Source organism: Oncorhynchus keta, chromosome 2 (assembly GCF_023373465.1).
Source record: "Oncorhynchus keta strain PuntledgeMale-10-30-2019 chromosome 2, Oket_V2, whole genome shotgun sequence".
NCBI lineage: Eukaryota > Metazoa > Chordata > Actinopteri > Salmoniformes > Salmonidae > Oncorhynchus > Oncorhynchus keta.
Genome location: NC_068422.1, coordinates 22,856,213 through 22,870,351, shown reverse-complemented (window position 1 = coordinate 22,870,351; position 14,139 = coordinate 22,856,213). Strand labels below are relative to the sequence as shown.

General features: G+C 39.6%; 2 protein-coding genes across 3 annotated transcripts; one reads left to right on the top strand and one right to left on the bottom strand.

Moving 5' to 3' along the window:
- Positions 1-3,356: 3,356 nt before the first annotated feature.
- hnrnph3 (heterogeneous nuclear ribonucleoprotein H3 (2H9)) lies at positions 3,357-9,257 on the bottom strand. The gene is made up of 11 exons (XM_035793170.2): positions 9,100-9,257; positions 8,306-8,404; positions 8,014-8,169; positions 6,097-6,240; positions 5,444-5,582; positions 4,646-4,830; positions 4,433-4,525; positions 4,210-4,343; positions 3,899-4,034; positions 3,734-3,790; positions 3,357-3,628 (listed from the first exon to the last, which is right to left on the bottom strand). The coding sequence occupies exons 2-11, from the start codon at positions 8,391-8,393 to the stop codon at positions 3,555-3,557; spliced, it is 1,206 nt and encodes a 401-aa protein (XP_035649063.1). The 5' UTR covers positions 8,394-8,404; positions 9,100-9,257; the 3' UTR covers positions 3,357-3,554.
- A 1,877-nt stretch (positions 9,258-11,134) lies between these two features.
- Positions 11,135-14,016, top strand: LOC118398115 (phenazine biosynthesis-like domain-containing protein). 2 transcript variants are annotated; one of them, XR_008074484.1, is made up of 9 exons: positions 11,135-11,291; positions 11,433-11,532; positions 11,770-11,868; positions 11,980-12,089; positions 12,228-12,257; positions 12,346-12,434; positions 12,549-12,724; positions 12,804-13,043; positions 13,218-13,366. XR_008074484.1 is itself a non-coding variant. In XM_035793159.2 (9 exons), exons 1-9 carry the CDS (start codon positions 11,208-11,210, stop codon positions 13,328-13,330), a joined length of 864 nt encoding a protein of 287 aa, XP_035649052.1. In that variant the 5' UTR covers positions 11,138-11,207; the 3' UTR covers positions 13,331-14,016. The 2 variants fall into 2 exon arrangements, 1 of the variants encoding a protein (XP_035649052.1); XM_035793159.2 differs by having other exon boundaries at positions 11,138-11,291; positions 12,804-12,866; positions 13,218-14,016.
- Positions 14,017-14,139: the final 123 nt, after the last annotated feature.

The following is a 14,139-nucleotide window of genomic DNA, read 5'->3' as shown; positions in this document are numbered from 1 at the left end:
CCCTTGTTCTCAGGAGTGGCTTCCGTCTGGTCATGCTCCCCTAAAGCCCAAATTGGTGAAGTGCTGTAGAGATTGTTGCCCTTCTGGCAGGTTCCCATCTCAGCCAAGGAACTCTGTAGTTCTGTCTGGTCATTAAGTTCTTGGTCACCTCCTTGACCAAGGTCCTTCCTTCCCGTTTGGTGTTTGGTTGGACGGCCAGCTCTAGGCAGTCTGGGTAGTTCCATATTTTTTCCCCTCCATTTCCCAATGATGGAGACCACTGTGCTTTTGGAAACTTTCGACACTCAAATTGTGTTATACCCCTCCCCAGATATGCCTCATCACAATTCTATTTCAGAGATCTACGGACAGTTCTTTGGAATTCATGGTATAGTTTCTGCTCTGAAATGCACTGTGGGACCTTAGACAGGTGTGTCCAATCAATTGAATTGGCCACAGGTGGACTCCAAGTTGTGACATCGATGATCGGTCCCACTATTTGAAGTGCATCTTATGAAGACTTCATAAGCACTGCATAAATGGGCCACAAATCTGTAACTGTATTTCATGCTCCATAAGATAAAAAAAAAAGTGAATATAAATAGATTTGTAACGTTGCATAACTGTGAATCTTTATAGAGCATGATAATACAGTTATAGATGATTTGAGAAGCATCTATGTAGTGCTTATGAAACCAAAAGATGCACTTCAAATAAAGCGGGACTGGATGATCAAAGGAAAGTTAACAAACCTGAGCTCAATTTGGAGCGTCATAGCAAAGGTGTGTGAATACTTCACAGTACCAGTCAAAAGTTTAGACATACCTACTCATTCCAGGGTTTTTATTTGTACTATTTTCTACATTGTAGAATAATACTGAAGACCAAACTATGAAAAAATGCATTTGGAATCATGCAACCAAGTGTTACACAAATCAGAAAATGTATTTTATGAGATTCTTCAAAGTAGACACCCTTTGCCTTGACAGCTTTGCACAATTTTGGCATGCTCAACAAGCTTCATGAGGTAGTCACCTGGAATGCATTAATTAACAGGTGTATGAAACTTGCTCTCATGAGGACCGCCACAGGAAAGGAAGACGAGTTACCTCTGCTGCAGAGGATAAGTTCATTAAAGTTACCAGCGTCAGAAATGCAGCCCAATTTGGTGTTACTTGATGTGTCAAGTAACAGACATCTCAACATCAACTGTTCAGAGGAGACTGCGTGAATCAGGCATTCATGGTCGAATTACTCCAAAGAAACCAAGACTAAAGGACACCAATAAGAAGAGACTTGCTTGGGCCAAGAAACGAGCAATGGACATTAGATTGGTGGAAATCTGTCCTTCAGTCTGATGAGCCCAAATTTGAGATTTTTGGTTCCAACCGCCATGTCTTTGTGAGACGCAGAGTAGGTGAACGGATGATCTCCGCATGGGTGGTTCCCACCGTGAAACTGTGGAGGTGTGATGGCGCTTTGCTGGCGACATTGTCAGTGATTTTATTTAGAATTCAAGGCACACTTAACCAGCATGGCCATCTGGTTTGCGCTTAGTGGGACTATCATTTGTTTTTCAACAGGACAATGACGCAACATACATCCAGTCTGTGTAAGGGCTATTTGACCAAGGAGAGTGACGGAGCACTGCATCAGATGACCTGGCCTCAAACAATCCCCCGACCTCAACCCAATTGAATGGTTTGGGATCAGTTGGACCGCAGAGTGAAGGAAAAGCAGTCAACAAGTGCTCAGCATATGTGAGAATTCCTTCAAGACTGTTGGAAAAGCATTCCAGGTGAAGCTCATTAAGAGAATGCCAAGAGTGGCTACTTTTAAAAAATCAAAATATATTTTAGATTCTTCAAACACTTTTGGTTATTTCATAGTTTTGATGTCTTTATTATTCTACAATGTACAAGTAGTAAAAAAAAAAAACTGAGTAGGTGTGTCCAAACTTTTGACTGGTACTGTATGTAAAATAGATTTCTGCTAATTATTTTAAATGTGCAAAAATTTCTACACATTTTTTCGCTTTATCATTATGTGGTTGATGGGTGAGAAATGTAAGCCATTTTGAATTCAGGCTGTACCACAAAGGAATAGTTTCTGAAGGCACTGTACCACAAATGCCTCATTTGCTAAGTTCACTGTATGATACAGTGCTCTCCATTACTCAGCCTGTATGATCTTTAGCACAGTAAACTTTATCCCAATTCTAGCTCCAAGACAGATGCAATTTTAAAAAACCTAGCGTGCTGATTTATTGGCACACCGAACCATGCTGCCACACCATCATTTAAAAACTGTGGGTAGTGCTAGAGGTCGTCACTAGTTACCACAGCAACTAAATCAAACCCCACAATTCATCTTAAAAATATGATTCGAACCTTAAAGGAAGACCAAAAAGCAAATGTTCAAGAATTTGTACAATATAGTCATAATTGGCTATATCTGAATACTCCAATCTTTATGCAGCATTTTCAGGGGGCCCGTTTTGGCTCATGAGCGTTACTTTCAAAACGACTGGCTGGAATTATTTAAAAAATCTCTAGCATTAATAAATGAGTTATAATTGAAATGATTTAGATATCAATAGCTGACATACCTTGTAAATTCTAGGTAGATTTTCCATGAACATACCACCATTCCAGAGCATCAGTCATCTGAATAGGGCCTGCCACATACACATATTGAGCCTGGATCCATGTTTGTAAAAAGACCAAGGCAGGGAGAGCGCTGTCTAAGTCTTCTCTTAGACTTTGGACTCTTCTCTGAACCCCCCCCCCCCTGCACTTTAACCGGGCTAGCAATGACTTTCAAGTCTAAGGGCTAAATTCAATCAGATGGTGTCAGAGGTGGTACTGTGTTCGAGCTGTCAAATCCACATGCGGCTCCTTGCGTTACCGTACCACGGACAATGCGATTGTATAATGCGCTATAAATTCATCCATCCTTGTTACATTCAAACACTATAATTAAACTGAGGCATGTTTTCGCGTTAATTTGGATGGGGGGGATTTATAGCCTAACATCAATGGTTTGACATTTTAGTCATTTCTACCATCGATAGAGCCTACACTTCTATCGCCGTTTTCAACTTCTAACATGGTAGAGATGAGGGAATTGTTTGACACGAGCAGCTGTTCACCGACTTGTCAGCTCATACCGCAGTTACACATCCAAAACCGCCACATAATCTGCTATGCAGATGTCGGCAAACACAGGTTAATGCTCGATCTGATTGAATCAAGCCGTAAAGTCAAGCGTAGAAAAATGCAGACAGAAGAGGGGAAATTACCTAACAATAGTAGTAATTAACTAAAATGTGCATTATAGCTAATGGTCTTGAAATGATCTTAAACTGAGACACAGAATTAAATATAAAATGTATTAAGTAAAATGTACAATAGTTGGTTAGCCTATGCAACTGCTCAAATATATACTTTTTATTCCACTCTTTGAGACTGGAAAATATTTTAAGTAGGTACTTTTTCTGAACATGTGAAAACATTCAAATACAAAACAAATCTTCAAGACTTGAACGTTTGGTTTAGAATGGTGATTACTCCTGTTTAGAACATCCCCCTCAGTCCACTCCGTCTCAAGCCCATGCCTCCTGAGTTACCATAGAAACCGCCGCCACGGCCTAAAACCAACCAGGAAATAAATTCAGAAATGGTATTAAACATTGATTCAACCATTGTTGTCTGAGTGTTTCCTGAAATACAGGCAGGTGAGAGAAGAAACTTACCCATTTCAGATGCTCCACTAGCAGTTGAGTTTAAGAAGAGCTCAATGTATCGATGTTCTGCAGAACAAAAATAAATAAATCCCCTTTAAAAAAGGTTATATTTTATGGTTCATTTTGAGAGTGGGGTAATCATAACGGGGTAGAACGAAGTAGGGATCCACGTACGCATGTGATTCTTGTCCTTAGACATAGCTGAAACAGCATCTTCATGAGACCTAAACTCAACATCAGCCTCGCCTGTGGATTTCCCATTTGGTCCAAAGTCGATATGAACTCGCACAGGAGTCAATGGGGAGAAGAACTAAACCAAAAAGGAACACGCATACACACCAAAGAATAAGGGGCTGCTCTGACCACCATGATTGTATAAATTCAAGTTACATAATTGGACTGTCAATATTTACTTTAAAATGTGTTGACATCATTGGAAGGAGAAATGAGAGTGATTATGGGTACTAGAGAAATTTGATTCTTACATTGGCTATGTCTCCCTCAGTGGCACGGAAAGGCAGGCCCCTCATGTGTACAAAATGGCCACTATGGAAGCCGCTGTGGGAACCGCTGTGGGAGCTATGATCACCTGCACCACCATAGCCATGGCCACCTATAGCTGCAAGCCAAGCACAGAATACATTTTCCTGAGAAGGAAATGGAGGCACACCATCAGTGTGACATTAAAAAGGAAAGAGCATATCTTACCTCTTCCTCTATCGCCCCTTATTCGGTCATCAAACATGCCATTGCCAAAACAGTAATTACTGAAGCCATTGTAGTTGTCAAACCCGCCATAGCCTACGTGAATAGACACAAAGAATAGGGAATCAATGATCATCTTTTCAGACCATTGGCCATCCTCAATCCAGTCCATTCAAACACTAAATTGACTTCACTAACCAAAACTATTGCACATACCCCCACTGTAGCCTCCTCCACGCATTTGGTCCAAAAGAGCACCCCCCCGTCCTGGACCAGGGAAGAACCCACCTCGCTCCATCATGGGCCTGTCGTAGGGACTGGGTCGCTGCCCCATCATCCTTCTGGGGAGCTCATAGTAAGCTCGGATCTCATTCCGGCTGCTCTTAAAGATTTCTATGTACCTGAATGGGTTTAAATGCAGGTGGGGTTATGACAAGAACACTACACGGGACAATAGCCATATGGAGAACATCAGCAGACAAGACATTGTGCATGATTTCATATGGGCAACTTTATCTAAGCCAAATAGTTAGGGTCAAACAGATAGCTTTATTGTACATCTAGAGGGGCAAGGAATAATACAATTTATTAATTTTAGCAATAGCAGTAACAATATGGCACAGCTTTCACATAATCTGCTAATATTACAGCAGGTTTTGACTTTGCACTTTCATCATGTATTAGAAGGCACTCTGACATAAATAGCCTAGTTCCCACAATTCAGCTATTAACAGCTCTATGGTGGTACTGTCATACAATATCTATTGTACTATCAAAGCTCTCAATTCTGCAGCACTGATCTTAATTCCCTTTTCCCCCATTGCACTGCTTGACAAATAAATTCAATGGAAGACAATGCCCAGATTAAGCATGGTAACTGTCCAAGTAACAAAAAAAAATATTCAGTGTGATTTATGAATGATCATACCATCTTTAACTTATAGGAAAGATGCATGACCCCCCGCCCCATATTAGTCATAAAATTAATACCCAGCCCAGACTTTCCGTCCCCACCTGTGCCCTATTCTTTCCTTGTGTTTCCCCAGTGCCTTTTCTGCTATCTCCTTTGAGGCAAACTGCACGAAGGCTTCCCCTGTGCTCCTCCCCTGGTAGTCCATCGGCAATGTTATCCCATTTGGCACGATTTTCAACCCTTTAACCCAAGGACAAATAACCCCACAAGGGGAGACATGTTAAAAGCTGCAACATTCCCATATGTACAAAAGAAAAACCCTTTCCGCTTTTATTTGACTATTTCAATGTGATATCTCTTAGTATTAGACACACCAAAAGACCCAAGAACATACTGCTGAACTTTATTCATGAACACATTGACTTCATGTTATTCAAAGAACAGTAACATCAGAGCAGCATCATGCCATCCAGAAGATGTGGTGACTTTGCATGTGGTTTTATAAACAGATATTTGTACATTTCTGTGCATGTATGGTATTGAACTATAAGAGATTGAATATCATGCTATACTAAGTCACCACATTCTTATAAAACCAAATACGGATTTAATTATTTTGAATTGTATTTGCTTGTCATGCACTTACTTGAATGCCTGAAAACTCTAATCCAGCAATAGGCCTGTTTTTGCATTCATAGTTTAAGACATACACTTTGTTCATAGACACCTTACTAAAGCAACGCTATGTATGTACCTGCAAAGAACTGCACTATCTCCTCCTTACTGCATCCAAAAGGAAGTCCCCGGAGACGTATCATACACCCGCTGCAGCTGTCGTAGTCAGTAGGGCCGCTGCGTTTCAACACCCAGTCCATCTCGCTACGGTTTGACTTGAAAACTACAAGACCGGACAGGAACGGCAAGGATTGACATTAAGGTCTGAAAGGTACTTGGTAGGTGGGCAAGTTTTGGGGCTTTTTTGGTTGTCCATCATGGGTATTTTTTGGTTGCTGAAGACTATGATCACTTGCCCAAAAGTATAAAATTAACTATTTGCACAAACACATTGGGGAGGAATCAGAAAGACCAGACTAGAGGTCGACCGATTAAATCGTAATGGCCGATTAATTAGGGCCGATTTCCAAGTTTTCATAACAATCGTAAATCTGTATTTTTGGACACCGATTTTTTTTTACACCTTTAATATTCTTTATTTAACTAGGCAAGTCAGTTAAGAACATTTTATTTTCAATGATGGCCTAGGAACGGTGGATTAACTGCCTCATTCAGTGGCAGAACAGATTTTCACCTTGTCAGCTCGGGGGATCCAATCTTGCAACCTTACAGTTAACTAGTCCAACGCAATAACGACCTGCCTCTCTCTCGTTGCACTCCACAAGGAGTTCCTGTTACGCGGATGCAGTAAAGCCAAGGTAAGTTGCTAGCGAGTTAAACGTATCTTATAAAAAACAATCACTAGTTAACTACACATGGTTGATGATATTACTAGATATTATCTAGCGTGTCCTGCGTTGCATATAATCTGACTGAGCATACGAACAAACATGTATCTAAGTATCTGACTGAGCGGTGGTAGGCAGAAGCTGGCGCGTAAACATTCATTCAAACAGCACTTTCGGGCATTTCGCCAGCAGCTCTTTGTTGTGCGTCAAGCATTGCGCTGTTTATGACTTCAAGCCTATCAACTCCCGAGATGAAGCTGGTGTAACTGAAGTGAAATGGCTAGCTAGTTAGCGTGCGCTAATAGCGTTTCAAACGTCACTCGCTCTCAGCCTTGGCGTGGTTGTTCCCCTTGCTCTGCATGGGTAACGCTGCTTCGAGGGTGGCTGTTGTCGTTGTGTTGCTGGTTCGAGGCCAGGGAGGTGCGAGGTGAGGGACGGAAGCTATACTGTTATACTGGCAATTCTAAAGTGCCTATAAGAACATCCAATAGTCAAAGGTTAATGAAATACAAATGGTAGAGGGAAATAGTCCTATAATAACTACAACCTAAAACTTCTTACCTGGGAATATCGAAGACTCATGTGAAAGCTGGTGGTTCCTTTTAACATGTTCTTATGTTCTGAGCAAGGAACTTAAACATTAGCTTTCTTACATAGCACATATTGCACTTTTACTTTCTTCTCCAACACTTTGTTTTTGCATTATTTAAACCAAATTGAACATGTTTCATTATTTATTTGAGGCTAAATTGATTTTCTTGATGTACTATATTAAGTTAAAAGTGTTCATTCAGTATTGTTATAATTGTCATTAATCGGTATCGGCTTTTTTTGGTCCTCCAATAAACCGGTATCGGCGTTGATTTTTTTTTTTTTATTATTATTTTTTTTATTATTATTTTTTATTTATTATTATTTTTTATTTTATTTTATTTTTTTTAAATCGGTCAACCTCTAGACCAGACTACTGAAATACTTTTTATTTTGGTTATCGGCAGTAAAATATAATAATAAATCACCTGCCCAATGGGGCAACCTCTGAGCAGGCTGAACTTGCGCAACTGCTCAGGTCACTTGTCCCGGACAACCCTTCATGTCAATCCTTGGGCAGGCAATGTCAGTCATAATATACTGAATAACAACTAGCTGACTGATTGAGAAGTCTAAATGTGACGACAGACAGATTAGAGATGTGTCAGACAAAATACCTTCAATATAGCGATGACCCATGTGTTTCCTATCCTTTGCTATGGCTTTTTTAAAATCCTCTGCTGATTTCAGCTCCACGAAAGCTTCTCCACTGGGCCTTCCTTCTTTGGAAAACGTGAAGCACACTCCATTCACTTTCCCGACGATGTTACAATCTGCAAGAGACACACAAGATTAACTTCATTTGAGCCTTCTTCATTGAGCCTTCATTCATACCAGCCAGGTGCAAACAAACGATAAAGTGACTATTGAATGCCACCACGTTCAGTTTTTTGAACGTGGCCTACTCACCAGAGAAGAACCCTGCCACCTCTTCCTGGGTGCAGGACCAAGGCAAGCCACGAATTCTCACCACATACCCATCATCATTCACAGACATAGTCTCTTCCTCTGGACCATGGTTAAAAAGGACAATACAAGTCTTCATTAACGTTAGCAATATTGTGCAAAAAATTTACAACCTTACTAAAGTACTAGCTAGGCCTACATGTGGAATTAAATTTCCTAGTAATTAACATGAGCTAGCTAACGTTAATTGTTAACTAGTTAAACCAGCTAATGTTAGTTGTTTGCCTCAAGGTCGATTGCAGCTTCTTGTGACTTTGGCGAACCTCGCAATTATTGACTAGTTTAACTTAACTAGCTACAAGGTTGCCGGTCTTTTTTTTGACTATACAACTCGAACGTTAGCTAGAATGAAATCAGAGATTCATTTCTCACTCAAGCGCTGTTAATTGGGTTCTGTCATTATAGATGTCCTTGATAGTTTACTGACTCTGTGACTAAAACACCAATTTCCATAAACTATCCAGATCGATAATGGTATGTTTTCGACAATACATTATTAGCTATCTAGCTAGCCAGTCTTGTTCCGGAGTAGACGCTAAATAACGTTAGCTAGCTAGCCAAATCATGCTAAGCTAGCTAGCTAGGACATCGCAACGGTCAAACGGTCTAGGTCAGAAAACAAAACTGTCCATCCAGTTCCGAAAATATATCCATTCCAAAGCGAACAAAAAAAGCATTATATATTTCAATAGGAAGCCACAAACATTTTGGGAATAAAATGATAAAACGCGTCTTACAATTTATTTTCCCCGGTCTTAGTTCTTCTAAGGTGACAGGGAGTTCCGCAGCAGGTAATGTCGCGAGAACATGAAACCTCTTCTACCAACAGCCGCCCTCTAAAACGCAGAGGCGCAACATCGCGAGACTTCTGGGAACGCTTACCAAATTTACCAAAGGCCCAGATTCACAAAACGTTCTTAATTGCAATTTTCCCTTAAACTATACACTTAAGAAGAAAGTTAAGCAAAGTTGCTATTCCTCAAGAAGGTTCTTGGAAATGTTCTTATGTTTCTCCTTAAACTAAAAATTAAGAAGAAATGATATTATTGAGAATAAAATGATTAATTCCAAGAAAGCTAAACCCTTGTCTTAAGCAGGGCAGTCAGAATAAAAGCTCCTGAAAGCCATTGAACATGTTTAATTCACACAAACTTTATCTGAAAATGTTACTATTGATTATTTTACACCCAAGAACATGTTTTAGAACAATAATCTCAGTAAGAAATATGCTAACATGATTGCCATTGCTAGATAAATAGCTTGCTAAAACGGTTGCCTAGCAACAACCACATAACATTTGTAAGAATATATTTGAGAAGTTCCTAAAAAAAAAAAAAATTCAATATTAAGATACTGTTGAGGAAGTGCACTTACGAACTATTTTATTAACTTGTTGTTTTCTTAATAAGCTTCTTAAGTTTTTGCGTAAGAAGTGTTTTGTGAATCTGGGCCCAGGTCGGGATTTGTAGTTTGAGAAGTCAATAAGAGAAGTGAAAAAAATATTAATTAGTTGTTACTTTTCACTAAATCTAAAGGCACAACCTAGATTCGAGCCAATGTCTTAAGTAGTTGAACATGTTATTACTCCAACCTCGTTAAAGCGACAAATTGACAAGTTTTCATTCTCGTCCAAAACAACTCTATATCGAAGGAGTGACTTTGATGATTTGCACATGCGCAGTTCGGCGCGAGACGACCGTTGGACCCGATGAAGTGTTTTAACGAATGTTATTTTTTTTTATATAAACAAAATCAATACAAAAAGTACATGGGGGAACACAAGAATATAGAAAGAATATAGCAAAAATATAGAAAGGACAATTGGGCTAGGGGATACAATATCCCATTACACAAGGACCTTAATAAGGGACATACACACACTTAGACATAACATACATAACAGCTTTTTTGTTGGTAGAATATTTAATTGTCTTAACATTTAGTTCAATTTATTTTGTAAGGTAAGAAAATGTGTTTTATTTATAAATGTACATTTGTGAATATGACATTTGGCCAAAATAATAATTAAATGAATTACCTATAATTGTTTCATATTGGCACTCCCCAGTAGGTGCAGTTCTCCATAGGAATTAATAGAATTCTACAGTATTTCAATTAGAATGTTTGAATGACAAATTTACATGTATTTAGGTATATGTTTGTTGTAATGGGGACAGTACTTTTGCATGTTTTATTTTTATGTTTAGGTCACAATATGTAAAAGTATGCATTAAGGTATCTGTAATAGAATACATGTGGCAAAAAAATGTATGTAGACATTAATAAATACATTTCTATAGCCTCCAAAATATACATATTTTTTACAGCGGTGAGGGAGTGCCAAGATGGAGGAATGGTGGCTTTAATACAGTGCCCCCTATCTATCATCTAGTGTATATAGAAATAATTAACCGCAAAGGCTGTTGAAGAATGGTGCGCACACGGTTTTGGGGAAATGTGTCTTTCAGTACAAACCTTCACATAACCTAGCAAATGTGGAATCAAACTGAACGCACCCCTGTTTAAGATGGGTTCCTCTCCTTGTGATTTTGAAAAAAAAAAAAAAACACCTGTCCGTTTCTATTAAATCAATTAAATATCTTATTCATCTGCACTACCTAAAAAGACAGACAAGAGCACTATTTCAAGGTGGGCCTATTCTATTGGGGAGATTGTCTAGCCAAGCCAGCACTATCAAGTGAGTGCAGACGAAGAAAAGGAGGAAGCAATGGACTTTAGACTTTTGGGATGATACACCCACTAGTTAAAGTCCATTTGGAGGCGTGCAGCTGTTAAACTTCTGCACTTCTCACTGTGAAATCAGCATAGGCCACTCTAATAAGTAATGGAGATTCCAGTATTCATTGTTGATGCATTTACCAATTTACCTTTCAAAGGAAATCCTGCAGCAGTTTGTCCCCTTTTACATGCAAGTATACTTTCTTTATACATAATTACATCTTATGACATATTCTCATGTATTGCTGAATAATCAACATTAGTATTTGCTTTAAGTTATCTAACCAGTAATCATGCAAAAAAATACTGTTGACTGTTCTCAACCAAACAGGAATTGCAGGATGATATGTACCAGAAAATTGCTGCTGAGATGAACCTGTCAGAGACTGCCTTCATCATAAGGCTAAATTCAAAAGATGACTTCAGCTCAGGTATCTTTTTCGAGACATTCTGAAATAGAGTTGAAACTGTACTCTATTTCTGTGCAGAAGTTTTCCAAATCTGCCATCTGGTGGTACTCTATTTTATTGCAATTAACCAAGAGGGGGTGATTGATGCCAATGAGAATATATGGGACTCAGGAAAGAAAAGGTAAATCAACTCATCATAACATCCTGAGATTACTGACATGGGAACTTGTATGTATTTTGGTATGTGTTGTATTGAAGGAGCACGCTTCCGCTTGCGTTGGTTCAGCCCCACCAATGAGGTTCCTCTGTGTGGACATGCCACCCTAGCTTCAGCTGCTGTACTGTTTTACAAAAAAAGTAAGAATGACTGTCATAATACAGTATCTCACATGTAAGCAAGTGAATGGCAACTAGTACAAACATATAGTGCAATTCAATTGTTTCTATCCCACAATTCCCTTCCTAAAGAAAATGTCAACGCAACAGTGGTATTTGAGACTTTGAGTGGAGAGCTGTATGTGCAACAACAGGGGGAATCTATAGTGATGGATTTCCCTCTGAACAAACCTACTCCGCTGGTAGGTGATGAAATCAATGTGGTACATTCATGTTGAACATATATATATATACACTGTACACGTTATAAGTTTTGCATAAAAGCCTTTGCCTTTTAAGCCTTTTAATGGAACTTCAGAATTGAAACTTCATATCCACAGGGTCTCAATGAATTTAAAGACATAGTTAATGTAAGTGCATCATCCTTCTTACCACTGTTTATATAATTTATGGTGAAGAATTAAGATCATGTCCATCAGTCTGAATATGTATGTGCAGGCTGCTGTGGGAGACCAGCCGGTTCGAGAAGTGTGCCTCTGTGGCACCACCAAAAAGCTAATGGTGCGCCTTGCTGACACTTGTGACAGGTAAAAAAAAAAAAGTAAACACTTTACTTTATACATTATCACTGGTGCTGGGAAACAGAATGGAATGGCAAACTTCACTTGAAAGGGATTGAAAAAGTGACTGTTTGGTTTTAGGTCAGTGCTCACATCCCTGCAGCCAGATCCAGCAGTTCTTCTCCGTGTAAACACTGGAGGAAGGGTTAGGGGTCTGATTGTCACCATGATTGGAGCCCCTGGCTGTCAGCCTGGATATGACTTCTACTCCAGAAACTTCTCCCCCTGGTTTGGGATTCCCGAGGACCCTGTGACTGGTAAGTACAGCAGACATTGGCAAGTCTTTTCTGTAGTCTTTTAGAAAGTTTAATTTGGTTTGTTTTTACATCATTGCAGGCTCTGCACATACTGTCCTTGCAGGCTACTGGTCTGAGAAACTAGGCAAGAAAAAGATGCTGGGTGGGTAACAGTGGAGGCTGCTAAGGGGAGGACGGCTCATGACAACAGCTGGAACCGCACAAATGGAATGGCATCAAACACGTGGAAACCATGTGATTGATACCATTCCACTTACTCCGCTCCAGCCATTACCACAAGCCTGTTCTCCCCAATTAAGGTGCCAACCAACCTTCTGCGGTGGGTAATGTAAACAGCATTGCAACATGGAGTTCAAATTCCATTGCACAGAACCCAATCAATTTACAGATATTGATGGACAGGTACATAGAGTCAAATAAATCCAATAAATAAATAAATAATGTAAACATCATTCAAAGAACTACCACACTGCATTCTCCTCCTGTGTGACAGCCTATCAGTGCTCCAGTCGTGGTGGGGAGTTGGAGCTGGAACTACGGGATGATGGCAGACTGAATATCGCTGGCCAGGCTGTAACCGTCCTGCAAGGGATTCTAACTGTGTAGAGGCTATACTGTTCACGTCGACCTAGCCAAATAATCTGTAGACCTAGCTGTGGCTACAGATTATTTTAGTTTGAGATGAACAATTTGATACAATGGAACAGCCATTTAACAGATGCTGTTATCCAGAGCGATTTACAGGTTTGGGTTAAGTGCCATGCCAAGGGCACAGGCAGACTTTTCACCAAGTTGGCTCAGGATTCAAACCAGCGACTTTTCAGTTACTGGCCCAACGGTCTTTAACCGCTAGTCTACCTCTAGTGAACACTCGGCATACAATCCTCACCATTTGTATTTGGACAGTAATCTTAATTTAAAATTTAGGCTCTATAGTCCAGCATTTTGGATTTGAGATCAAGTTGAGTAGGAGGCGAGAATACAGAATGTCACTTAATGTGAGGGTATTTTCATACATATTGGTTGCAACACTATATACACAGAGCGTTGCCATTCTTAAAATTACTTATTTTGGTGTTCAAACTTTTGTTCATGTTTTATCTAAACTCTGGCACTGCAACATAAGCATGAGGAAGTGTATTGCTGGTTAGGGTAAGATTCTGAAAACCAAGTGAAATTGCAAAAAAAGAAAGTGTCTGTAACCTCCTGTTCTCTACATGTGACCCCATGTATGGACTCAAACATGCAGATTTGGTTCCAATAAAGAAAACTTCTCATTTAATAAGACAAAAGCCCTTCATGAATCGTGTCCCCCCATTTTAAATCAGAATTAGAATTTATGCTTCATTTTCCAAATACATATGGTGAGGACTGTATTTCAACAGTCTGGAATTTTACTGACAGGGACACAAGGG